Source organism: Mytilus californianus, unplaced genomic scaffold, assembly GCF_021869535.1.
Source record: "Mytilus californianus isolate M0D057914Y unplaced genomic scaffold, xbMytCali1.0.p SCAF_4, whole genome shotgun sequence".
Taxonomy (NCBI): Eukaryota; Metazoa; Mollusca; class Bivalvia; order Mytilida; family Mytilidae; genus Mytilus; species Mytilus californianus.
Window position 1 is genome coordinate 125,748,088 of NW_026262690.1, and position 26,414 is coordinate 125,774,501.

At 32.3% G+C, this 26,414-nt stretch overlaps 1 protein-coding gene across 1 annotated transcript; it reads right to left on the reverse strand.

Annotated features, from left to right (window-relative positions):
- Nucleotides 1–11,812: 11,812 nt before the first annotated feature.
- LOC127737225 (GTPase IMAP family member 4-like) lies at nt 11,813–12,612 on the reverse strand. The gene has a single exon (XM_052247759.1). The coding sequence runs from the start codon at nt 12,605–12,607 to the stop codon at nt 11,813–11,815; it is 795 nt and encodes a 264-aa protein (XP_052103719.1). The 5' UTR covers nt 12,608–12,612.
- Between the last annotated feature and the right edge of the window lie 13,802 nt (nt 12,613–26,414).

Genomic DNA, 26,414 nt, shown 5'->3' on the forward strand with positions numbered 1-26,414 from the left:
ACCATTCTGATGGGTTGAAAAAGTCACATGCAAAATCCTTCAGAAGTGAAACTATATACGCATCGGTGTTAGATCTCATATGAGTATAACGAAATCAGAGAACTATATTTTAATTAGATTGGTATTCTACATAGTTTTTTATTTACACCTATGCGTAGGAACTATTTTGTTTTAAATATATACTAGTTCCAGTATGTTCTTTTTTTAACCGGGTCCGATTTGGTGGTGTTACATTGAATAAAGTCTAACCGAATCATTTTGTAAAGAATTCCGCTCCTAAAATATGTAACGGGCCCAGTCGTCCTTTATCATGCTTATAAACACTCTAAAATGTGCAACAGGCCATATCGTCCTTAATCATGCGTGTATGCCATCTAAGTTGTACAACATGTTCTGTCATCCTTTATCATGCTTTGTTTTTTGTGTGATTTGCTGCTGTGCATGTACTGATTTTTTGTGATGAATGAATACCCCATATCCTTTGTTTTTTTATTTATTAATAGTGGCCGTACGACACACCCGAATCGTGCCATCGTCAAACTTTCTCCGCTAGAGATTTACAAAGATGAGTTACGAAATCATGCTGATGAGACGGATAAAGTCGATACCAAACGAATAGTGCCTGTGTGAATAACAGCAATTCGTGCAAAGGAGAACATCAATTCTTCAACAAATCTTTAGACTTTGTGTCCGAACAATATCGTTATGGAGACTGCTAATGTACTTATAGTGATTTGACATTTGACATATGAACGGATAAATTTTTAAAGTAATATTTTAATTTCTACAAAGATATATTTAGACAGGGAAGGCATATTGTGTATGCGTTACATCAAGGTGAGTTGTGGCAACGCAAAATTAAACTGACATTTAAAACTTCTCTTCCACTAATAGAATAGTAACTTATAGGTTAAAAATCACATGAATTAAATTCTCTTGTTGGAAATAATAGCAACTGTTATAAAACATATAATTGACATAAACCGATGGATTTAGAAAACTATTTGTCCAAATACCTTCCTTCTCTTTTCTAAAAAGCTATTACAGAGATAAGTCTATCTACACTTTTCTAGAAATGATCTGAGCTAGAATCAAATTTTGAGTAAAAAATATGTTTAAAGCACATATAAGAAAAAAGAAAAATAACAAAAATACCGAACTCCAAGGGAAATTCAAAACGGAAAGTCCTTTATAAAATGGCAATATCAACAGCCCAAACACATCTAACGAATGGAAAACAACTGTCATATTCCTGACTTGGTACAGGCATTTCCTTATGTAGAAAAGGGTGGATTAAACCTGGTTTTACAGCTAGCTAAACTTCTCACTTGTATGACAGTCGCATAGAATTCCATTATATTGACAACAATGTGTGAGCAAAACAAACAGTCATACCACATCTTCCTATATCTATATAATAGGTAAAAATGTCAAAATTGGGGTACAGCAGTCAACATTGTAATATAATCTTAATCACTATAAAAAAAAATAACTGTTACAACAAAGAAACACAAAATGGCATATAGACAAAGTTCATAAGCAAAAATGAAAGACAAGAACTCAAAATTGACCATAGCACAATAACACAATGAATACATGGCAAACTATAATTAGATTTTAGAAATCCCTATTTCATGTCCTACTCAAAAGTACCTTTGAAAGCTAGAAGCGCGTTTCGTCTACAAAAGACTCATCGGTACGTAAATTTGACAATGACGTCAACACGGAAAAAGTTTTTGTCGTTGATAGTAACTCTCTCAAAAATAAAAATTAAGTAAACATAAATACAAGGGTACAGAAAATAGAAACAACACTGCCAAAAAATAGTGTGTCCGAATCGCACATCGCGACCAACCTGCCCCAAGAATGCCCAAAGTTAAAAAGTCAAAAATCCGATGGCTGGATGCATAAATACCGAGTCACGTCAAAAAGCATGAGACAGAAAGAAACATAATAGCACGAAAAAAAATTAATGAGGAAACTACAGTAAAATAGAAGTAAATAAAAAAAACGTCAGATTTTTAAATATAGAAAACTGCATTGTAATTATATGTCCGCTAAACTTCAAATTATACACGAAGATTTGATAAAACGAAAATATGAAAAGAGTAGTTTCTGTGTCTTTGGTATCTTGTGGAGAGTTGTCTAATTGGCAATCATACCACATCTTCTTTTTTTTATATTAGTTTTGAAATCCATAATTCTTTAAAATAGAAGCTACTTCTTTTTGTATTATTATAAACACTAGAGATCAATTCTATCTTGATGTTGAGGATTACAAATGATAAACTTAACTATGTAAAAAACGATTCAATGATATTAATTTCTTTGTGTTTATGAAATTGATAAACGTAGAAAATTATTTCCGGGGATAGATGTTGAATAATAATACATTTATTAATGTAATAGATACCATGAAATGCACCGAAACAGTTTTACTGATGCTTTTTATTATTTGCTTTCCATTATACACTTTTGTCTTTATACAGCCTTTACATATAATTACAACATAAAATTGACCGACTTTCGACTTCGAGGTCACATTGACGTTGAGGAACAGCTCTTGAAACAGGCGACTGTCGAGTTAATTGTTCCGCCATGCATATTATTTGCTTCACAATCTCATCATTTCCAATTTTTCTATTGTTTAAAGATTTATATCTCATATCGAATTGTTCAAGCAATTCAATAGAGTTTTTATCGAGAGTCGCGATGAAGTCTTCAAATTTTGGTTCCAATATTCCTTGATCACGAGAATCTGATATCCACTCGTCTAAATGAGTAAAAATTACAATGGTCCTTTTTTCAAAATCTTGACCAATATACCTTATGTATTGTTTGATCAATATATTTTCTTTTTCGGTGAAACGCCCAATCTTAATGCATAAAAGATATATGATATTCCCCTGAGCCATTTCCAAAACATATTTTTGTAATTTCACACTTTCCTCTGGTAAAAAAATATCCATTCCTGGAGTATCAATCACACGCAGGTGTCTTTCAAAACGCGATGCTCTTTCTATTGCATAAGATTTAGTTTCGATTTGAAATCCAAATTTAAATGCTTCATTAGATCCAAGAATAGTATTACCAGTTCTGCTTTTACCCGATCCTATTGTTCCCAGTAGAACTAAATTAATGGTTTGGTCTGAAAAGTTGATTGGAGTAGCCATGTTGTACTGAAAACAAATAAAACATTCATAGCCATTTCAATGATCCAATTGCTAAAGCAAACCAGTAAAAAAACAAACAAGAAAATTTATAAATCTAATTTGCTTATTTTTAGTTTAACTGGAGCAATAGTACAATGTTTCGTTTATTTTTTTTATATTTGTTTTGACATGATTCTGTAGTTTTATTTTGAGCATTGCTCATGCTCGTTTTGTCCTTCACTGCTTTGCTCTAGGATATCTTGTTGGAAGTAAAGCTACCGATTTGTCCACTGTTTGCCAATAACATTTCTATATTAGCAGTTTAAATACTGTGTTGTTAGTTTGAAGGCCAAATCAGTAACACAGTTGAAGAGTACTAAGAATCGCAAAAATAAAAAAAAGTTGCATCAAATCAAGTCCATCTAAACATTTTAGAACATTCGCAGCGGAAAAAAGATGTCTTTAGAATTTTCCTACAAAAGTATTGGCAGACATGATTGTGTAGTTATATGAAAAATATTTTATTATGTTTCTATCATACAAACATCAAAAGAATATTTCAAAATATTTTAACAGAAACGGGGTATAAACATACCGAAAGATGACATGTATCAGTCATAAAACAACTAAAAGATAGTCTGTCGGTCATATTTCTACTCTTTATAATCTCGGCCCAAGAAATTCAACTCGAACAATTCTTATTAAATTGTTTGTTAAATTGACCAAACAATTCTCCATTTCTCCAAACCCTTTATTTAATATTCGTAGTGTAACTGGTCCATTTCCATTGATTATTATGTTAAACAGTGAATAAAACCAAAACCTGTTGATATCACATAATAACAATTTAAGGAAACATTTCATTTTATTTGTAGAATAATTTTAATTAAGAATAAAGCATTAACGAACATTCAAACATAAAGTTCAATCATTGTCGAAATACTTTTTCTTGAATGTTCCTCAAACACCTATAAGCCATTTCTGCAAGATAGGTTGAGTAGCTCCTAGCTATATCTCTTAGATAGCTTGAATAGCTAACAATAGCAAATGTGTTTAACATGGTAAAACCTTGCATAGAATTGGCAATTGTCATCAGTTTTAAGGTCCACTGCATTTTTTCACTCTTTTTCTGTTTGTTGTTAAGTGTCAGATACCTATTATGGAATCGTCCGAACATACTCTTTGTTTCTTCAGGTAAGGTGTGAAGATAACTGTCAAACGTTGGGTTCTCAACATTGCAGTCAATCATGTCGGACTCCCATTCATCCAAGTGAGTGAATATTATAATAGTATTCTCTGAAAAATCATTACCAAAAATTATAAAGTACTGGTTTATAAGCAACAGTTCTTCCTCTGTGAGCCTTCCAATAGATATGCAAAGAAGAAAAATTATTTTACTTGGTCCTTCTTCTGGCATTATCGATTGAATGTCCTCATAATCCTGTTTTTCAAAGAAGGAAACACCAGGAGTGTCGATTACACAAACTTCAGTTTCACATATTTCCGTTCGCTTTGATTCACACCTTTTAGGTGTTCTTTTTGCATGAAAACCAAACTCAAACGCCTTATCACAACCTGTAATTGTATTGCCTGTTCGACTTTTACCAGATCCTGGTCTCCCCAAAAGCACGAAAGTGTTTACAGGTTTCACCCATTCTTCCATTTCAAACGAAGCCATTAATGACTGAAATTAAATGGGAATCAGCAAATAATTAAAAGAAATGGATATCTAATTTGAAAAATGGTATCTTTACCATCTATAAATTTATCATGCTTTATGTATTTTAATTGCATAATTCAGAATAACAATATTTGAAAATTCATAAAGAGTTCCGCGAACTCTTGGGGCAAACGCCTGTGTTTCCTGAAATTTAAAAGTGTAATGCAAACTGCCATTTATCATTAGTTTATAGAAAAAAAATCAATTTCTTGTTCAACTGCTGTTTGAATAACATAATGCAGAATAAAAATATTTGAAAATTCGTAAAGGGTTCCGCGACTGCCAAAAACTGTCTATTTATCATTAGTTTATAGAAAAAAAAAATAATAAATTTTTTGTTCAACTGCTATTTCTTGATCATGAATAAGCTTCTGCCCAAGTTTTGTAACATTCCATGGAATATTAATGACCAAAATTTTTTTTTATCGAGAACGTATGTAAATTTATTTATAAACTAAAAAGAACCAAGTCCATTTATCAGTAAACAAAAGCGAAAAAATCAAAACAAATCAATTTTGTTTTTCATGTTATCTCTTAATCTTAATATTCATTAGAACACAGTCATAAAAGCATAAGAAATCAATAATATACGGTAAAATGAAAATGAGTATATACAAAAGTTTGCTCTGTATACAATCTTTTGATCATGAAGAAGCTTTCATCAATTGAATTTGAAAATAACAGTTAATAAATTTGGTGCGTCGAAGCGTGTTTCTTGATTAACCAATATCATAAACGCTCATACCCAAATATTTGAAAGCCAGGAATGTATGAATACGAAGAAGCGCTTTAAGATTTATATCACAAAAAGGGACCGAAAAAGAATTAATAGCCTTATTCATCAACAGTTCATTCCGCCTAAGGGAGTTAGAACCAAAGTTTCTTTATACTTCCTAATTCTATTAGCTGGGACATTTAAAAATATATGTTTCAGTTTTAAACATATCATTACTGAAAAACTGACTACAGAGCTGATGATACAACAGTTGTGTCTAACAAGTGCAAGAAAATGACAATAAAACTATATAAATTTGGTGTGTCCAAAGCACTTTTATTGACCTTCATTAGGCTTGATTGATTGATTGCATGCTGTTTGCTAAACGATCAGTGACAACTATTTCATGCATGTTCAGTATGAATCAAGTTAACAATTATTACAATAGGTGGGTCCTATAAAAGAGGGATGAAGAGCTTGAATTGGGACTGTCTACGAAAATGAGAATATATTTGAATGAATTGAAATGTAACCTTTCAACGGGTCATCTACTGACCCCTCAAATCGGTTTTTTCAAAGTTCAGAGAGTTTTACACTCTCTCTACATGACGCATCGGTTTTAATATCCCCTTTTCGATTTGAAGTTGCTGTGAGTTTATGCATGCCCAATTAAACCCAAACATTTGAAAACCAGGGATGTTAAAATGCAGACAATCGTGAGGAGCTATATGACCATAAGGTATAACAAACATTTTGACCATTGCTGAAAATTTGATCCAGGCATATCTTCAATACGATCATTTTTCATTTTTATCTATCTTACCTTATCTAAATTCTCATCAATTTCTAAAACCTTTCAAAATAAAGTAAAGAAGATAAATGTATATAAAAAAACACCTTTCTTTTAATAATGATGTAATTTGAAGTCGAAGAGAATGATCAGACATAAGTTTACCGTCGGAGACTAACACCCACCAGCTGTGGTATCGACAAAAGAGGGACAAAAGACACCAGAGGGACAGTCAAACTCATAGATCGAAAACAAACTGACAACGTCATGGCAAAAAATACAAAGACAAACAGACAAATAATAGTACAGATGACACAACATAGAAAACTAAAGACTAAGCAACACGAACCCCACCAAAAACTGGGGGTGATCTCAGGTGCTCCGGAAGGGTAAGCAGATCCTGCTCCACATGTGGCACCCATCGAGTTGCTTATGTTATTACAAATCCGGTAAATAGTCTAATTCGGTAAGTCACATTCGTGAAAAGGGAAGGGTATTGTAGTTACGACATAAGGAACATATCCGATATCATCTGTGAAACGGTTATTCCATAACGGTCAACCAACTCGTGATGGCGTCCATAAAATTTACGAAGGGATGACTTCAACTTCACCATTTGGAACTCTTGGTTTAATAGCTTCCTTGTGAGCAGCAATCCTCTATCAAGGAAATCATGATAGGAAACACAAGCCCGGGAATATCGTATCAATTGGGAGATTGATTGCTAGTTATGAGAATAGCACTTTAAAAATTGCAATAGTCATTAGCGCTTCTCTTGATATACCTTCACCAGGATCGCTCATACATAAATACTCAAAAAGGACGCAAAAATACACGAAAACGTGAGAGCTGTATGTCCAAAAAGACAAAAAAAAGAATTGCCACTTTCACAAGGGATAAACTTTACCTGAGATAGGTTGAACCCTAGTGTCTACACGATTCCTGAATACTTTGAGTTCTTTTATTTAAAGTAAGGGCACATGTAAGTTTATTTTTAATTCTATTATATGTATTATGATGCTAAAAACGACAATTTAATCTAAATATCATCGATATGTGCATTTGAAACCAACTTGACTGACAGAAAAAATATTTATACGATACTATAGCATCTCATTATTTAATAATCTTTTATCAGTATCGTGCACAAAATTTATACTGGAAAGTAAAACGTGCAAATGACAGTGAAGGATATTTATGATTCGAGCAGATTGCAGAGTGCTACGACATCATAGGTTTTGTGATAAGGTTGCTGGTAATTAAAATAAAACGAGGACGTCATGTTTTCTTTTGTTATCAGAATTTCAGTTTGAATGAATTAATCAGTCATGGTTTGAACGACGATCATGTTATATCATGGAGGTACTGATACTCTATCCATTTAAAGAGATTTGGGGTATTTGTCAAGGAGGAAGCAACCCAACCATGATATAAACTATTTTCAACAACCTCTTTTCAGTAAAATATTCTTATAGTAGTGTAGATTCTATATTATAGATACAATGAATAAGCGTTGATTCTGGAAAAAGAAACCGTGAGCCCGGAGGGTGAATGGTTTGTTTTTCATGAATCAACGCTTATCATTGTATCTATAACTTAAACTATTGTGTTGATGTGTTTTCAAAATTAAAGCCTTTTCTAAATTAGAAGGTATTGTAAGTGAGTATAAATAACCCTGTTATCATGTTCAACGATGCATTAAAATCTCACAATTAATTGATTAGATGAAAACAAATATGACATAATACGTCTGTCTTTTAATTATTATGCATCTGAATATTATCCGTAATTTTCAAAATAAAGACATATTCGAACTTATTTTTAAGTTTATATAATAAGTATATTACAAATATTTCTAGCAAGAAACCTAATTCTAGGCACACCACAATTGAGTATTAGCGAATAAACATGTGTAAAGATATGTAATTTGAAGTCGAAGAGAATGATCAGACATAAGTTTACCGTCGGAGACTAACACCCACCAGCTGTGGTATCGACAAAGTGCTAGTTATGAGAATAGCACTTTAAAAATTGCAATAGCCATTAGCGTTTCTCTTGATATACCTTCACCAGGATCGCTCATACCTAAATACTCAAAAAGGACGTAAAAATACACGAAAACGTGAGAGCTGTATGTCCAAAAGAGACAAAAAAAAAGAATAGCCACTTTCACAAGGGATAAACTTTACCTGAGATAGTTTGAACCCTAGTTTCTACACGATTCTTGAATACTTTGAGTTCTTTTATTTAAAGTAAGGGCACATGTAAGTTTATTTTTAATTCTATTATATGTATTATAATGCTAAAAACGACAATTTAATCTAAATATCATCAATATGTGCATTTGAAATCAACTTGACTGACAGAAAAAATATTTATACGATACTATAGCATCTCATTATTTAATAATCTTTTATCAGTATCGTGCACAAAATTTATACTAGAAAGTAAAACGAGCAAATGACAGTGAAGGATATTTATGATTCGAGCAGATTGCAGAGTGCTACGACATCATAGGTTTTGTGATAAGGTTGCTGGTAATTAAAATGAAACGAGGACGTCATGTTTTCTTTTGTTATCAGAATTTCAGTTTGAATGAATTAATCAGTCATGGTTTGAACGACGATCATGTTATATCATGGAGATACTGATATTCTATCCATTTAAAGAGATTTGGGGTATTTGTCAAGGAGGAAGCAACCCAACCATGATATAAATTATTTTCAACAACCTCTTTTCAGTAAAATATTCTTATAGTAGTGTAGATTCTGTATTATAGATACAATGAATAAACGTTGATTCTGGAAAAAGAAACCATGAGCCCGGAGGTTGAATGGTTTGTTTTTCATGAATCAACGCTTATCATTGTATCTATAACTTAAACTATTGTGTTGATGTGTTTTCAAAATTAGAGCCTTTTCTAAATTAGAAGGTATTGTAAGTGAGTATAAATAACCCTGTTATCATGTTCAACGATGCATTAAAACTCACAATTAATTGATTAGAGAAAAACAAATATGACATAATACGTCTGTCTTTTAATTATTATGCATCTGAATATTATCCGTAATTTTCTAAATAAGACATATTCGAACTTACTTTTAAGTTTATATAATAAGTATATTACCAATATTTCTAGCAAGAAACCTAATTCTAGGCACACCACAATTGAGTATTAGCGAATAAACATGTGTAAAGATATGTAGTTAAACAAATGAAATCATACTATATATATATATATATATATAAAACAAAAATGCACAAATTGAATTTAATAGTTTTTTTCAAGAACATATATGGGCCAATGATAATCCAAAACTAAACGGGAAAAACCCGCTTCTATTACAAAAATATCCATAATAACATACAAAATAAATAAAACGGAAAAACTACAGAAAAGGGACAAGAAAGAGAAAATAGGGATTCGAACCTAACCGACAAGTCTTTACTTTTAACTTGACTCTATAACTCATGGATCTTAACCTCGCGGTTACCAACTTATACAATACGATTGTCTATTATGTATATATAAAGGTACAAACCCTGTCTTTCCGTTGTACCGATGTGTATCATGTGTTTTTATATATACATAAAATAGACATCTAGATTGCAACCCATTGGTAGCCCAGAGGTTTCATCGAGGTGTTGATGTCAGTTACACATAACAGATTTCAAGGAGAGTTTTTAAATTAATTTCATAAGAGAACAGAAATCAGTAAATTAGCTAATTCAAATTTAATGAAATAAGGCACACAAAAGAAACAATTGAATATGATTTGGTGAGTCCATTTCAGCGACAGATTTAGGAAGCGTTGATTCTAGAAAAAGAATCCACGGTAAATGAATAGGTTAACGTCACGGAAATGGTTTAAGTAACAGATATACTTGTAAAAAAATGTTTTGCCGTTTGAAAATTAGACTTTAAAAATCTGTTGAATCAAACATAAACTCAGTAAATAGAACATTCTGACAATTCAAACGCAGACATGGTTTTGTTGCAAAACCATTTCTCAAATTTCGAATTCGACCCCATATTCCAAGGAAAAATAAAAGTCTTTCAATTCTAACACATAATTTGTCAAATGTTATTGTCATCAAACCATTTCTTCGCGATCGAAATGCGATCCTTAATTTTAGCATCAGGAAACACTCGAACATAATTTTTTTTATCACTGTGGGAAGGTCTTTTTACAAAAAGGAGAACAGCATATGGAAAAAAATAATAAACAATCAACATTTGTGACAAAAAAAAAATCTTTCTAACAAAGGACACCATGCCCTGCTCTCACTATTTTATACGTTATTGTTTAGTGAAACGTGAAATCGGGGTCAAAATCAAAATTCGTAATATAATTGAAAAGTTTATCTCTTGATGATCATGGTTTCTAAGTTTTTAATTGATTTGATCAGACCTTCATGGTGAACTACCTAAACCAAAACATTATATCATTATATCTTTATGTTTAAATCCATCATTATTTCGTAAGTTTGAAATATATAACCATCCGTACCTGTAATTGAAAGATGTCTGGATTGTTAACTGTCATTAATGTGTAGCTACATGGATGGCAAATGGGTCTGGAAAAGTGCAATTTGCGCACTATACAATTTGACACACAATTAGATTGTCTTTGCATTTAAGTACCTTGAATGAATATTTCTGACTTAAAAAATCAAAACAATTCTAATCTAGGGAGAAAAAACACATCAGAAGTGGATACAAAATGGATTAACAAATTAAAACACGATGATTTTTTTTACCTTTAAGTGTATATATGCTTATGCGAGAACAATCTACACAAACATAACTCTTTCAGTTTGAGTCACAACTTACCTGAAAAATCTGTATATTCGTAATTTTTTATTACATATATATATACTATGCAAATAAAAATAGTATGTTATAAAATTTGTGCGTCCGATGCGCTTTTTGATTAATCTTCGCCAAGAACGCTCAAACCAAAATATTTGAAAGCTAGGGGTGTGTAAAAACGTAGAATCGTTATGAGCTTTATAAGTAAAAGGAACTGAAGAGAGAATAGCCAAGTTCACCTAAGGTGACTTTGGCCAGATTAAGTCGTAACCTTAGTTTCTTAAATAATTTCTTAACTTAGATTGCAAAGTGGAGAATTCAAATCGAAGAAAAACTGAAAAAGCCATTACAAAAAAACAAAAAAGAAATATACAAAACACTACATACAAAACTTCCTACGGTGGAACTCACCGACCACATGAAAACCAGCTATTCCAGAAGGGTGGGTAATTTCGCAAATATAAAAGAATCTAGGTTCATCACATTTTACTACGTTTTCTTTGGAAAAAAAGTATTCATACATCCATAAAGATCTGTCATAATTAATAAGAAATAGACTGTCAATGTTCTGCAAAACTTTAGTTTTTAAAGACAAATTGGTTAAATAAAATTTACAATAATATCAATCGTCTAATTCTGACATTATTTCAAATAATTTTAAGGCAATTGAACCAATTATACCAATTACCTCAATAACTTTGAGTAAAAACTCGTCACTGTTTTGAACAATGTTTCTGTCTTCATTTTCTTCCTTCATACTTGCTTGAAGCATCCGTTCAACATTCTTGTAATCAGAATTAGTGTAGCAGTTATTTCCATTTTGCTGCTGAACTGACGAAACTGTCTCTAGAAGCTTTTTTACTTGAATTTCGTTTTCGCTCCCTCTTCTTCTATTATTGAAAAACAAATACCGATTGCCGCACATCGTCAGGAATTTTTGAGCATATTTCGGAAGAGAGCTTATAAAATCTTCCTTTGTCTGATTTTCATTTTGTTGCATGTGGTCTTCTAAAAGTTGATCTACATGCGTGAATATTACAACTACATATTTAAGCATCTCTTTCCCGAAATATCTCACAAAGTGTTCAAGTGTGTTGATATCTTCTTTTGTAAATCGAGCAACTCGAATACAAAGTATAGTTGCATGAGGACCAGGCGAAGATAAAACAATGCTCCTTTTCACTTCTCGTTGAATGGTCTCATTATCTTGATCAGTATCAAAAAACCCAGGCGTATCAACCACGTCAATTTTTTCCCCAAATCTAACGGAAGACTCCTTTTGGCAAATTGAAGTTACAGAAGAACCATGGTCACCGTATACGAATGCATCCCTTCCAAGTATCGAATTTCCTGTCTTACTTTTCCCAGTGCCTGTTTTTCCTAAAAGTATGATACGGAGTTCATCTGGTTTGTCCATTATATATCTTTTCCTGAAATGAGCAAATAAGCTTAATCATTATTCATCATGCGCACACGTGAGTTTTAATATCTTTGCCATGTCCAGGAAATTGAAGCAAACGCGTTTTATAATACCAAAGGACAACTGATGATAAAAAACTAGTCGTAGGGGGGATAAAACAAATTATACATTTGATTTAAGAAGGTATATAATTTTTTTGTATACCAGTTACAAAAAAACGTCAAAATATACCTAAGGAACAATGCAAAATCATAAGCCTAAGAAAACCCCGAAAAAACACTCAAAAAATACCACACAGACAACTATATAAAGACTAAGCAAGATTCACCCCAGCAAAAACCAGAGATGATGTCAGGTATTCCGGTAGTTAACGCAAGTACAGCTCACTAGTAACATCCGTGATGTTTGCAACGGCAAGTGGAAATTCGGTAATAAGTCGCATTCGGTTATGACAAATTCGAAAAAAAACAAGATTGAAACATATCCGTGGTCATCTGTGACATAGATATTTCATAACGGTCAACCAAATCATAATGCCGTCTGTTAAACTTTTGAAATGATTAACTAGATCATAAGCAGGAACACTTGGTTCAATAGCTTTCTGGAAAGCAGCTATCCTTTATAAAGGGATTCGTGATATAAAACGAGAGTCTTGCAAAGTGTTTCAGCTGGGAGGTATATACTCAATATGCAGGCGATGCTGGTGTGTCGTTAGATAGAAAAGAAAAGTTCATGATTGGAACGTTCAAATCATCTATCTTGTATAGTTCTCAACTGAACCATCAACTGAGCCTTATTTTCAATTTCTAAGTAAAGCTATGAAGCAGATATAACAGCAAAAAAGCCTGGTTTGTTTTTTCCGGTTTTCAAAGAACGGACACATATATTTTATATTTGCCGACAATATGCAAATATATTTATAGGTATTTGTATAATATCCTCAAATTTGAAGATTTAACATTGTTGGGCTAAATTGTAGGCAAAGTATACATAAATTGTTGTGTGAACCCTGTATAATCGTAGGTTTTCCGATGGAAAGCATCAATCATAAATTCGACACATACCAGGTTTTTGGTGGTATATAATAAGTATCGGTATGGCTGCATGGTAAGTAAAAGCATCTTTTTATACAGAAAAAAAAAACCCCACCTCATCTTGAAGTAATACCATGTAATTGTTCTAGTGGTCAAGGGCGACGGGCACGTTTGCAGGTGGTGTTGCAGTGACGTCACAAAAGTGGGGGTTCAAATCCCGCCGAGGGAAAAGAAAAGGGTGCCACTGCAAAAGCTTAGGAACTTTACATTTATCATCTGATGTCATTAGTATCGGCAAAGATGGCCGACAACTTCAAGAAAAAGATAACTTGAGTTTAAAATACAACTTCCTGGCTTAGTAGTGTTACTAAATTTGATAGTACAATAATTTGAACAAAACACACTTGTAAACTTCATAATACACATTTTTATACCTGAATCACAGAATATTTGCAGGAAGGACAAAAATTGCCATCCCGCATTTGACGATATGAATTCATGGGGAGAAAGAAGTGGGGTTTGGGTGGGGGTTATGATTGTATATACAGACGGGTAACTTTCGTTATGTCAAATATATAAATTGGGTGCTATTCTACCAAGGTAATATAAAAATGGGGTGCTAATGCACCAAGGTAATATATAAATGGGTCATAAATGTTCAACTTCCGATGAGATGTCTTTAACATACCCTATTGATTCGATCCACAAAAGCGCATTTTTATACAGGTATAAACGATGATTAACATATTTTTTTAACCTATTACATAAAATCAAACAGACCTAGAAAATCCAATTGCACGCGTTCACTATCTATTTTTGTATAATTACGTTTATATCTGCTTAAATGACCGTCGACAGTCTTCGGAGGTCACCTCGATGGTTAATTAGATGGTGTCTGGACTAAATACACACGAAATGCTGATACATATTACCAAGTACATGTATCGTAAATTGTTTATTTTAGACTTTTTACAATTTGGATATACGTTTAAGTATGATATAAATCAAATATGAGAGTTTGATTTAAATCGGTGAACATGGATTTGACAGCTAATGCCCCTTTAATTCGATACAGTCGCCATGTTGGAACACTGTATAAAAACGGATACAGGAATAGTCCTAATATGATAATGTTTTTCCTGATTCTTCTTAACGTGCCCGTAATCGTCACGAACATTTTCTAATTGTCAATTTTATTTGGAAAAAGCAAGATTATTTATAAAGCAAAGAGACTACAGTTTTGTGAATAACTTGAATAGAAGGATATCTTGATCAGATTAGTAAAGCTGCTGGTTTAAAGGTAAGTAGTAATGCATTTCGAAAGATGTGATATATAATTTCACAGTAAGCATAATTTAAGGGCACGGTAGGCAATTAGTGTTGCTAGCTGGCGAACTCACGACAAATTAACAATGGACACATATCTACATTGAAAAAAAGATTAAGCGTACTTCTTTTTTCGAAGCGGTAGATAGGTAAAAGGAGGGCGGGGCATCAAATATTTGTTCTATTTACACATTCTTTCTATATTTGGTTATGAAAGAGGGTATGGCGTTTAATATAAAATCCGTGTTTGGTTTTTTTCCCACTAAAACGTGTCCAAAAATATAAAATTGTTGCGAATCCTTAGTAATTACCTTTCAAAGGAAAAAAACATTGGAAAAATAAAGACACCAAGATCTAGCGAACAACACAAAATAAAATGACGTTGAAAAGCAAACGCACGACATCACATAAACTGACCGTAGAACTTCGTTAGCGATGACCATGATAAATTGATGACCCAATAAAAGGAAGTAACTGTTAAGCACCATCAAGGAAATGAAAATGTACGATTAGAAGAGAAAAGACTCCATTATGTCTAACATTACCATAAAGTTTTCAAATACAATGTGCTTAAAGGACAGCTATTACTTTGAAAGTTCGATTTTGTGATAAAAGTATCTTTAGTAAAATAAATTTCAATTATGTATTTACAAACATCTCGTTAGCTTATAAAGAATATTTTGTCTATTTATCTGCAGGTAATGTTAAAAAAATATCTAAATCAATAAGAATAAGAAGATTTTTATTAGTGTCAAGTCCAAGCAATATTACCGTAATCAAATAACAGAAATGTACTATATCTGTTATAAAATCCTCTGAAGCAAGAAGGGTACATTGTGTGCAATACTTTTATTGATAATGCTGACAATTTTTTCATCATTTTTTGTCTTCCGGTTACTGTCTCATTGACGTATGCCCCGTATCCCCTTTTTGCTCATATATACCATCCTAATTTAAACCTTAACGTAAAACTAACTTAGACGAAATAATAATACTTACGTTAAGTTATAAACTTACCAATCGAAAGTCGTTGCACACTGGAGTAGTTTCAGTGTCTTCTCCAAACACCATTCAAATCTAGAAAATACGCAGAAATGACGTTTAAACAATCGATTTCGCGCTGGTGCGACTAAAAATGTTCGCGTGAAGATTCAACCGATGTATTTTACTTTGCGTTTAGCGCATTATAAAGATCCTCTTGCACAAGTCATCCAGGGGTATCACACGGTTGATTACCAACATTAGGGTCAATAAATACTCGAAAAATCCTTGTATATTTTTTTTCGTGTGTTAAAGTCAATTTTTAATAAAAAAATCGTGATACGTATATTTATATAAATAACACTCAATAAAATTTAACAAAAGAGATACAAACGCACTTGAATTTAAAATCTGTACTTGGATTGGAATCTACAATTAAAGATCCACCCGAAATGCACTAAAACTCTTTTTAAACCCCCCTCCCTTTCTGAATAAGATGACACTTCAAAAAAGTATATCCTCATCAAACAACACAATCAACTCTATATCTGTTTGAAAGTCCGATAAAGGAGCAGAAATACAACCTACTTTAAGAAACAGTAAGTGGATAAAAAGTTTGCTAACTGGAACTTAAATTAAATATTTATATTAATAGTTGCAATAACAATTTAGATCTCTTGTGTACTCTATTAAAAAATTTAATTTGATTCTGTGGTCCATATAATTGTGTTGTATCCGGTTTTTGAAAGGCTTTGACAATTGGATTGATTGGTTGATATATTTAACTACACTGGAATACTTTTGACTATGTCATGGCGACCAGTTTTTAATTGCGGAGAACTATCGACCTTCGGCAAGAAAGCTGTCAATCTAAGTCAAATGAAATTGAAGTCGAAAGCACCTTGGCTCGAGCGAGTTCGAACTCATAACCTCACAAAAGATGCACTATTTAGACCACTTGGACCCCTAGTACCCTTATACACTGGAAGCTGTTATAATCGATCAAAATCTATCATAGTAATACTTCTGAATAGCGCTCATATTTATAATATTTTAAAAGCTGTTAGGACACTGAATAATTGTTCGAATGGGTTAGTCGTTCTGGCTGAAAACAAACTATTGAATTTATATTACTACAAGGGGACCCACTCTTTATTAAAAATACATTTATTCCACATGTGCATGTGTATAATTTGGCATTTTGATTTGAGTTTTTTTAAGTAACACTTTGGATGAAGAGACTCGTAGGTATACATAATTATGTGCAAAGTACCACTTGTCTCATTAAAATACCATCATTTATATATATATTCCAAAAATTCGCGTTTCCCCATCAAATATTTCAACCGGTCATGAACTGATTTTCATATATTTCAACTATATATAGACGAGATATTGAATAAGAATATAAAAAGTTATTTATTTACATTTGACTTACAAGTTGCAACATAATGGTTTTAATTGCCTGTTAATTTGATGTTGTAGAAATCGCGCGCGTGTACAAAATCTTTGAAAGGATTATGCATTGATTTAATTGGTAATGGATGGCCTCCGATGATTTTTTTCTTTTAGAAAAATGCAAGATTATCAATTTTGTAACAAAATTAACTTACGCAGTAATGTATACCTCTGAATAACATTAGCATACATTTATATATGTTAACTTTTTTTTAGATCTTATAAAAACTATCACATAGAATAATTTATATTATTAAATTACTGCTCACAAGGAGGCTATTAAACCAGGAGTTCTAAGTGGTGAAGTTGAAATCATCCCTTTGTAAATTTAATTGACGCCATCACGAGTTGGTTGATCATTATCGAATATCTGTTTCACAGATGATAGCGGATATGCTCCAATTGTCGTAACTACAATCCCGTCCACTTTCCTCGAATGTGACCCACAGAATTAGACTTATTATCGGGTTTGTACTAACGTGAGCAGCTTTTCTAGTCATGGCGTTGTCAGTTTATTTTCGACTTGTGGGTTTGAGTGTCCCTTTTGTATCTTTCGCCTCTCTTTTATATATTCCTCTTGATATAATCAAATGTGTTTGTTGTCCCATGTGTAGAACTTATTCAGGGGAAATATGCCATATCTTCTTTAATGGTCTTGTGACATGCTCGATTAAAAGCTTATTCATTTTGTTATCGTCAATTAAGAAAAAAATAATTCTGAAATAACCCCTTTTCTCCTTTGTTTTTAACAAGGTTGGGCCTCATTATATAAAACAAATTAAATTAAAAAAATACGGCATTTAAAAAAGGGTCATTTAAAAATAAAATGCAAAATATACTAGTATACACAATGGATATATCTGACATTCTAAATATCAATAGCTCTGACTAGACAAAGATAAGACAAAGTTGAATATGTGTACTTAGAATACTTAAATTAAAAGGGAAGAGTTGAACAAAGTCGTGATCAATACAGCAATATGTTAATGGACACTGCAACAGTAATACACAGAAACAATTTTTTGCCGTAATATCAATACAAATATTCTGGAAAAAACTGGCTTTACAGGGGACGCCAGTAGAAAAGAAATGCAAACAAACGTAATTCAAATTGAAAAAAAAACGACAACATAAGGAGGCAGTCCCTTTTTACTCCTTGAAGACATTTCCCTTCGGAAACCTTGATACGTTTAATAAGAAATATAAAAAAACCAACTTCTGTTTCCTAAAGGTATCCGGTTTTGAATTTGATTTTATGACAAACATTTTTAAAAACGGGACAATTCTATAATATTATGATGACATGATTATAATTGTAATACAGTTGAATTTACTTTTTTTATTTTATCAATTTTCTGATTGTATATTCATGTATGCATATTAACCAATATAGTCTGTACAAACTGCTTGTATTATAGTTCATAACAATAAAGATTTTTTCTAATCTTTTCCTAGTCAGAGTTATTGATATTATATAAGTTGCAAATTTTATATTATAGATAAAAAATATTTCAAGATTTCAGTTGGTGGCGAATATCAATAAAAGCATATGTCTCTGGTGGAGAATTGTCTCATTGGTAATCATACCACATATTCTTATTTCTATATCTAACATATACGTCAATGAGACAATTCTTTTGCAAAAACAAGATTTTAGCGAAGTTTTTCAACTCCAATTCCTGAACTATTAAGTCCCGATGCTAGTATCATAGCATAATGTAAATGGCGAATTTTATATAAACATTGATAAAACTTTTAACAGAAAAAATGTGTGTAAAAAATAATATACAGCATTCCATACTTACGTATGTGAGTGACACTATTCCCTTCATATAAAATCAGGAAAGTTTTGAAGGAAAACGATAATATTTTGTATGGAATAATGAAAATAGTCTTACCTTGCTTCGAATGCAACGAGTTGACGAAGAGTTAAATAATTATTCAGGATATCACTTGATTAGTTGTTTTTAAATGCAGATAGGTTCCGCCCTCAAATATAGGCGGAGATTTGTAAAACCTGAGTTTAAATTAAAAAAAAAATAGTCACTAAATGAAAAATGGCGCTAATCATTACATCTGATCACGTCTATTTGTACGTATTGCCAAATGATAATAGATTAATCAATTTATCATGCACACATTGAAAAGCATTTTGTTGTAAAGTGACAGTTTTTTTTATAAAAATCCTAGTATATTACCGGTAATTGAATATGTATCCGAACCATATGAATATTTGGACCATACGGGTATGGTCATGACCATATGCGTATATACTCATAATTATGGGCCGACCATACGCGTGTGGTCCGGGTAATCGACATTATGGACGTTGAAAAGGTGTCCTATAAATTAAGAGTTTTAAAAAATAAAATTTTGACCTATTCAATCATATGATAATCATTGTTACATAATATATGAAATAAAATGAATTTTACTAATAGTAAGAATTATAGCCGATTTGTCCTTACGTAACACAATACATCGACTTTGGAAAATAAGTTCAAGAAATACCAAAATGAACTGTTAAACGAGAAGTAAATTGCTTACCTCACACGAACTGTGCTCATTGAACCCTCTTTTCTTTCTTTAAAAAAACTATTTTGGTGATTAAATTTGTTTTTATTAAATAAAAATTTCCTAAATATAAGTTTGTTTTAAATGTGTTCTTGCTCCTATTCATACGATCTTACAACAACAGTAAGATCATATAAAAAGGAGCAAGAACACAGTAGAAATAAGAAGAAATTTTGTTTTGAAATAATAATTCAAACACTAAGAGAAAAGAAAATAGGGTACTTTCCCCAAACGCCTGTGCTTTTTCGTACGTACAAAAAGTCGACAGGATAAAGGCCTTCAAATAGACTCTAGCGAAGGCAAGATAACAGAAACACAAAGATTAAGACTATATGTAAAAAACAAAAAAGTTCTGTTAGTAGCTTGGGGTTCGGAGAATGAATTGTGTATTCCTGTGAAGGAAGTTAGGATTTGTTTTCAAAACACCGATATGGTCTGAATACTTATATGTTCCGGCCCGTTTATAACCAAACGAGTATAATACTCACATGCATATGGTCAGACCATATGAGTATACGCATATGGTCATAACCATACGCGTATGGTCCAAATACTCATATGATCCGGAACATATATAAGACTTATTAAGATATGAAATTTATTTCAATATCCCTTTTTGTCTCATTAGTGACTCTTATACTTAACTAACAAAACAACCTTATGTTTTCATAGTATACTCGGGTGTTCAGAATGTCTAAAACACTCATTACAAATGAAGTATAGGTTAGTCACATATATGAAGTTGTTTACAATTTGTTTGAGCTTTGTACTATCTGAATATGCTGAATTTACCTACTTATTTTGATTCTATATAGGGACTTGATATATCCGATGTACTTTACGGAGAACTACTCAAATAAATTAATCAATTAATATTTTTGGTTCCGCAAGCGTTTGTGCCAGTTACACAATACATGCACTAAAATTTATGTCACGTTTCATTTGTTGAAGTGTAACAATTATTGTTCATATGCCTTCAACCACTCGGGGTATAAATGTGCATTTATTTAATAAACGAATAAATGAATAACTAATAAGAAGAATGGCACATGTATGTATTAACATTATGAAAGGTAAACAATGATATTATTATTATTATTATTATAAGAAGATTCACATGCATGTTTTCATTATTGCGAGATTGAAGAAATAACGAGACAGATTTTCTAAATATACATTTTAGTACAGGTTCTCGACATAGTTGTACCTTGTAATTAATGCAGTACGTGCGTTTGGCTGTGACTGATGTAACTCTACACTATCACATTTGATCGGAATTGGAACGTTATGGTATGTAAATGATAGAAATAACATATTTTTTCAAGTTGCATTCCAAAAAAAAAGAGTAGTAAGATACTTAGGGCTTTACAATATCATACGCCTATTTTCCAATCACGCTGCATTATCCAGAAGGACTCTTTGGAATCTGTCTAGTAATTAATTAAGTGAAATGCCTTTGAAACATTTAGTGTATTCTAGTTGTTTCAGTTTTCCACAGAGCTGTGCTTACATGTGTCTACGTTGAAATTCATCTTTTAGATGGGACAACTTTTTAAAATGTAATATCAAAGTGGATGGCGGAACAGCGCATTTGTCACCCGTTTCGTTTTTTCCTGCAGTTCATTAACATTTTTGCAATACAGCTTTGTATTCTGTTCATGTGAAGAATGATTAAAAATTGCCTCTTTTGTTTTCTTTTGTTTTTCCTAAGCGTCGAGTATTCACGATTCAACTTATAGAAATGTTTATAAGAAATTATCAAATGGTAATTGTGAAAACGTTTTTCCATAGTTGAGCAAGTAAGCTCTAGCCAGATGCTATATATTTTTTTTATGTATTTTTAGAAACAGATTTGCCTCTGACAAAATTTGTTTGATGCATTGTCTATGCAAGACTGAGCATATTGAAATGTACCGTTGTTGAAGTCTAATATTTACTTTTGTAAGGTGTCCGATGAAGGTGCACGTTAAAAGTTAACTGGTGGCCTGTCAGTCAAAATATAGTTAGAAGTCATATTTTTCAACTGGACATGATAATCACACTTTCTCCAGGAACATATGTTTACAGTTATTCGCAACTACTTCACTTATATGATTGAAAAACATATAAATAACAACTTTAACGATTTTGACTGTCCCTTTCATGTTCTGTTTTGTTATTGAGATTTTAAAATTATGCTTTGTTTTTTTTGTTTTTTTTTTTGGTTGTATTATTGTTTTTTGTTTTTGTTTTTATGTTGTTTGTTTTTGTTTTGTTGTAAGATTTGATTTTGGTCTAAAAACGTGTGGTCTTAATCCAGAATTAGGTGTCGGGGCAATGAAACTGATACAATAAGCTCATATTTTATTTTGGATTTAATTCTAATTCACAAATAAAGAAGTAATGAGAGTGGGCATGATGATAATGAAATAATTGTCCACCACATATCCAAATAAAAAGATTTAAACTATTGCAGGTAACAGAGGACATTCAATAAAGGCCACATAGAGAATGTAACGACCCCTATGAGTATGATTTTAACTCGCAGATAGCATGGCATTCACCCTTCAAGTGGCATTCGATTTGACGTTCCCATTCCTACTGGACATAGCTGAGAATTTATGATTATCTGATATGCCTCTCCCTATACCAATAGTTATTCTTGGTCAACTTATAGCTTTAGTAAAGAAAATATATTTCAGTTTAGACAAAACAAAACAACTTCAAATTCGTCAAAAAATTAAATTCTTTTCGAGCATGTCAATTTCAAATAAGAAACTCCGGATGTGATGCATTTCTGGAAGCATATAAATGTATCGACAAAATACATATGTATACCATGGAGTTTCAAGAGAGTGTAAGTAAGGTCGTTAATCTATCTTTTGATCAATAGTTTGAATGACTAATATTTAATCCTCCCAGGGATTTTGAAAGATATGAATGTCTTCATCTTGCTAAAGCAACTGAAAAGAAATTTTACCAAGTGATGCTATTAATAGATGGAACACCCATAATTGAGGCAACAGTAGTTTGCAGATGTTTAAATCTCGAAAACTGCTTTAAAAATGTTCTATGAGACATATGCAATTATATTTAAGAAATATGTTTAACTGGCCCATAATTCACATTACTAATATTTTCTACAGTTTTTACATTGTTATTTTGTACTAAAAAAATGTCTTTAACAATGCAGAAAGTATTTAATTGCCAAAATAACTCGAACTTGACGTCGTTTAATAGAAAACATATATTACCTTATCACTTTGAAAACCATTGTAAGATAAACTTTTGTCTGATACCAGACCTTTAATTTTTCATCCAAATTATCTAATCAAAGGGAACTCGGTTTGGAAGGAAACACCTTCAATTGTTCTGTGAACAATTGGTTTTTAATCATTCCTTTTTCTTTACCTTATTTCTACAATTAGTGACTTGTTAGCTGTATCTAGCTTGATGAATTGATGCAGGTGTAGACTTAATAAATCATATGAAAACATTTATTACTACACATCAAAATATTGCACGGCTCTGTTGACTTTTGAAATAAACCGTTTAAGTGTCCTCGACTTCATATGTCTTGCCATTCTTTTTTTAGCACAAACTCGTATCCTACATGTTTTTATAATGATGTAAATAGATTGATTGTTTATGTTTAACGCCTCTGTAAGGACACCTGGCTCTTTCATTGCGGCTACTTTTTATTGATGGACGAAGCCGGAGTACCAGGTGTGAATCACCGTTTTTATAATTAGAATATCGGCATCAAAATATTACATAATACTTCCCAAAAATTGATAACTACAATAAATTTGTTACAGAGACATGGAAGATATCAAGATTGAATCATTTAATGAACTGCGGGCAAATGTAAGACCATGCACGCACATCAAAGTTCACCGCCGGTCGATTAATTATTTTTATCATTTTTTCGTCAAAGATGCAAAATAGAAGTATGGAATACATTATCAATTTTAAAAAAACAAGGAAAGTTGCGTATCTTATTGCACGGATGGACTATCCTACATCTGATATAGAAAGAGATGTATTTCAAAAAATGCAATTGAAAGACTTGGGGAAATGAATTTTTCTGCTTACAGCAATTATTTCGAATGCTATGTGACTAAGATTGTCTCAGGCATTAACGTATCTAAACAAGTTCAACTAGCACCAGACTCGCTATTGAGGCGGATGCTGTTGACTCTTCTATGCTTGTATATATCTTCCATGTGGGAGTAACACTTTGCGATGAATAGTCTTCCACACAGAGAACATAAAATTAAATATTAAAGTTGTTGTAGAAAAAGCCCCTAAATCAGCTAAAAAAAAATACCAGAAAAAACATTCATCAAATATTCTGCAGTCCAAGAACCCATTCCTTATCTACCAGCGATTTTTATAAACCTACTAACAATACATGGTAAGCTTTTCAACCGACGTCTAGATCTGTTGGTGAATCAGTCTTGTATAAAGCAAATAACTTACATAAAAATGTAATTGGATTCGAAGGGGAACAACCACAGCTAATTTTACAAACAGATAGTAACACATGGAAAGATTCTGATGTAGAACATCTAGAAATATTTAAGATTTATCCAAAACCTCGAAACATGTGAGTATCAATGTGCAACCGATGACATTCATTTAGTTAAAAACTGCAGTAAACAAAAACAGCGAAGCAACTGTTTCCAGCACAATGAAAAAAAACACTAAAGATCATGTCACCCAAAATCAAGCAAAACACAAGTGCAACCAGCGAAAATATGAAAATCACAATGGTTGATACTGCTTCTAAAGCTAATGTTAAACGTGTGCTGAATGAGATAGGACAAGAAGCATGCAAAACTCTAGCTAAGAAAATTACGAAAGAAACCCCTGAAGTGACCATTGATACATGTATGACAAAGACAATCCGGACTGCTATTATTGAAATCGGACATGATGCAAAGTATGGATTAACAAAGACCTTTACCAAAGATGGACTTGTGAAGTCTACTATGCACTTTTCAGCAGCAAGATCAGGAGTAACTTTTGTTAAAATGCACCAAAGCCCGCGAAAAACTTCATTACACCTATAATAAAAACAATGTAATCAAACGCAGGTAAAATCGGACAAACATTAGGCAAAAATGTTGCCGATCATTTATCACAAGAGACAGCTTAAGGCTTCATCAACGGCGATCTCGGTGAAATCTATGGCAACTGAATTTAAACAAACTGTATCGAAAGACATAGCTAAAGCGACGATTGTGAAAACAATGTTAAAAAAAAGAAGAAAAGAAACAGCAATAGTTTCTTTCGATGGCACAAATCTAGTAATGAAATCTACAGCAGCCAGAGCAGTCAACACTTTTTTTTAGACAAAGGAACAATGAATCCTACAATGCCATTAACCACAGCTGTGACCAAAGTAAATGACTTGAAATGGATTTTCGAAAATTTCTCGCAACAGACAACTTAAAGCAGTATCGGCGCAACTTTGAAAATCACAATGAAATATAAGCAAAATAGAATTGGGCCGAATGCAGTCAACACTAACAGGCAAAATTGCTGTCGATTGTATGTCGTAAGAGACGACATCTACTGCACATAAATTCGGACAAAATATTATTGCAAATACCATAACAAAAGGGACAGATAAAGTTATTTTTGGAAAAAGACGCTAAATACAAAGCTTTCAATTGCTTCAAAATCGCATAGAAAACGGGAAAAACTGTAGCTGAAAATATTTTGTAAGAACGAACAAAAGTTATCGTTATAGATACTATTGAAAAGGTAATACCATGCAGACTGCTCATGGTTTGTGCAATTGGGCAAAAACCAAGAACTACTTTTGTTAATGACGTACCTAAACAGACGACTAAAGTTAATGTTGTCAATAAGAGTACCATGGTATCATCCGTGATGGTCCTAGAAAGCAGCAGAGATAATGGGCTTTGTTTATTAAAAAATTTGGGAAAAAAATGTCGACAAGCCAGTTTCAGCGATTGTTTCGGTTACATCGAATGGTTATGGTAGAATATGAATTTCCCGGTCACTGGTACGACGGCAGTGAAAACAACTACAAATGCAAAGCAACCTACCGTTGGGCGTGTAGTTTACATAATTGATGATGTGTCTGCAAATGTTATTGAAGCAACGTCATCAACTAAGGACGCGGCTTCCAAAGCTGTCGAAACAACTGTTGCTAAAAAATATGATGATTTCATTGTAGCTAATACTTCTATTAATCCAAATGACACAATTGATGATGTAGTTGATTACACACAAAATGCTTCTTCTATAATTGCCGGTGTACCTGGTACAACGTCTAAAATTTCGAACTCTTTAGCACAACTACGAGAAGTTAATTGACTGATAGGAAAATGCCATAACTTATTGAAGCAATCCAATTGGTTTACAAATTATATAAGATAAGTACTGATTCGAAAAGGTGTATGCAAGACAAGCAACGG

What these genes read in the sequence shown, in the direction of transcription:
- LOC127737225 (XM_052247759.1), bottom strand. Translation starts at nt 12,607, where the DNA reads ATGGACAAACCAGATGAACTCCGTATCATACTTTTAGGAAAAACAGGC.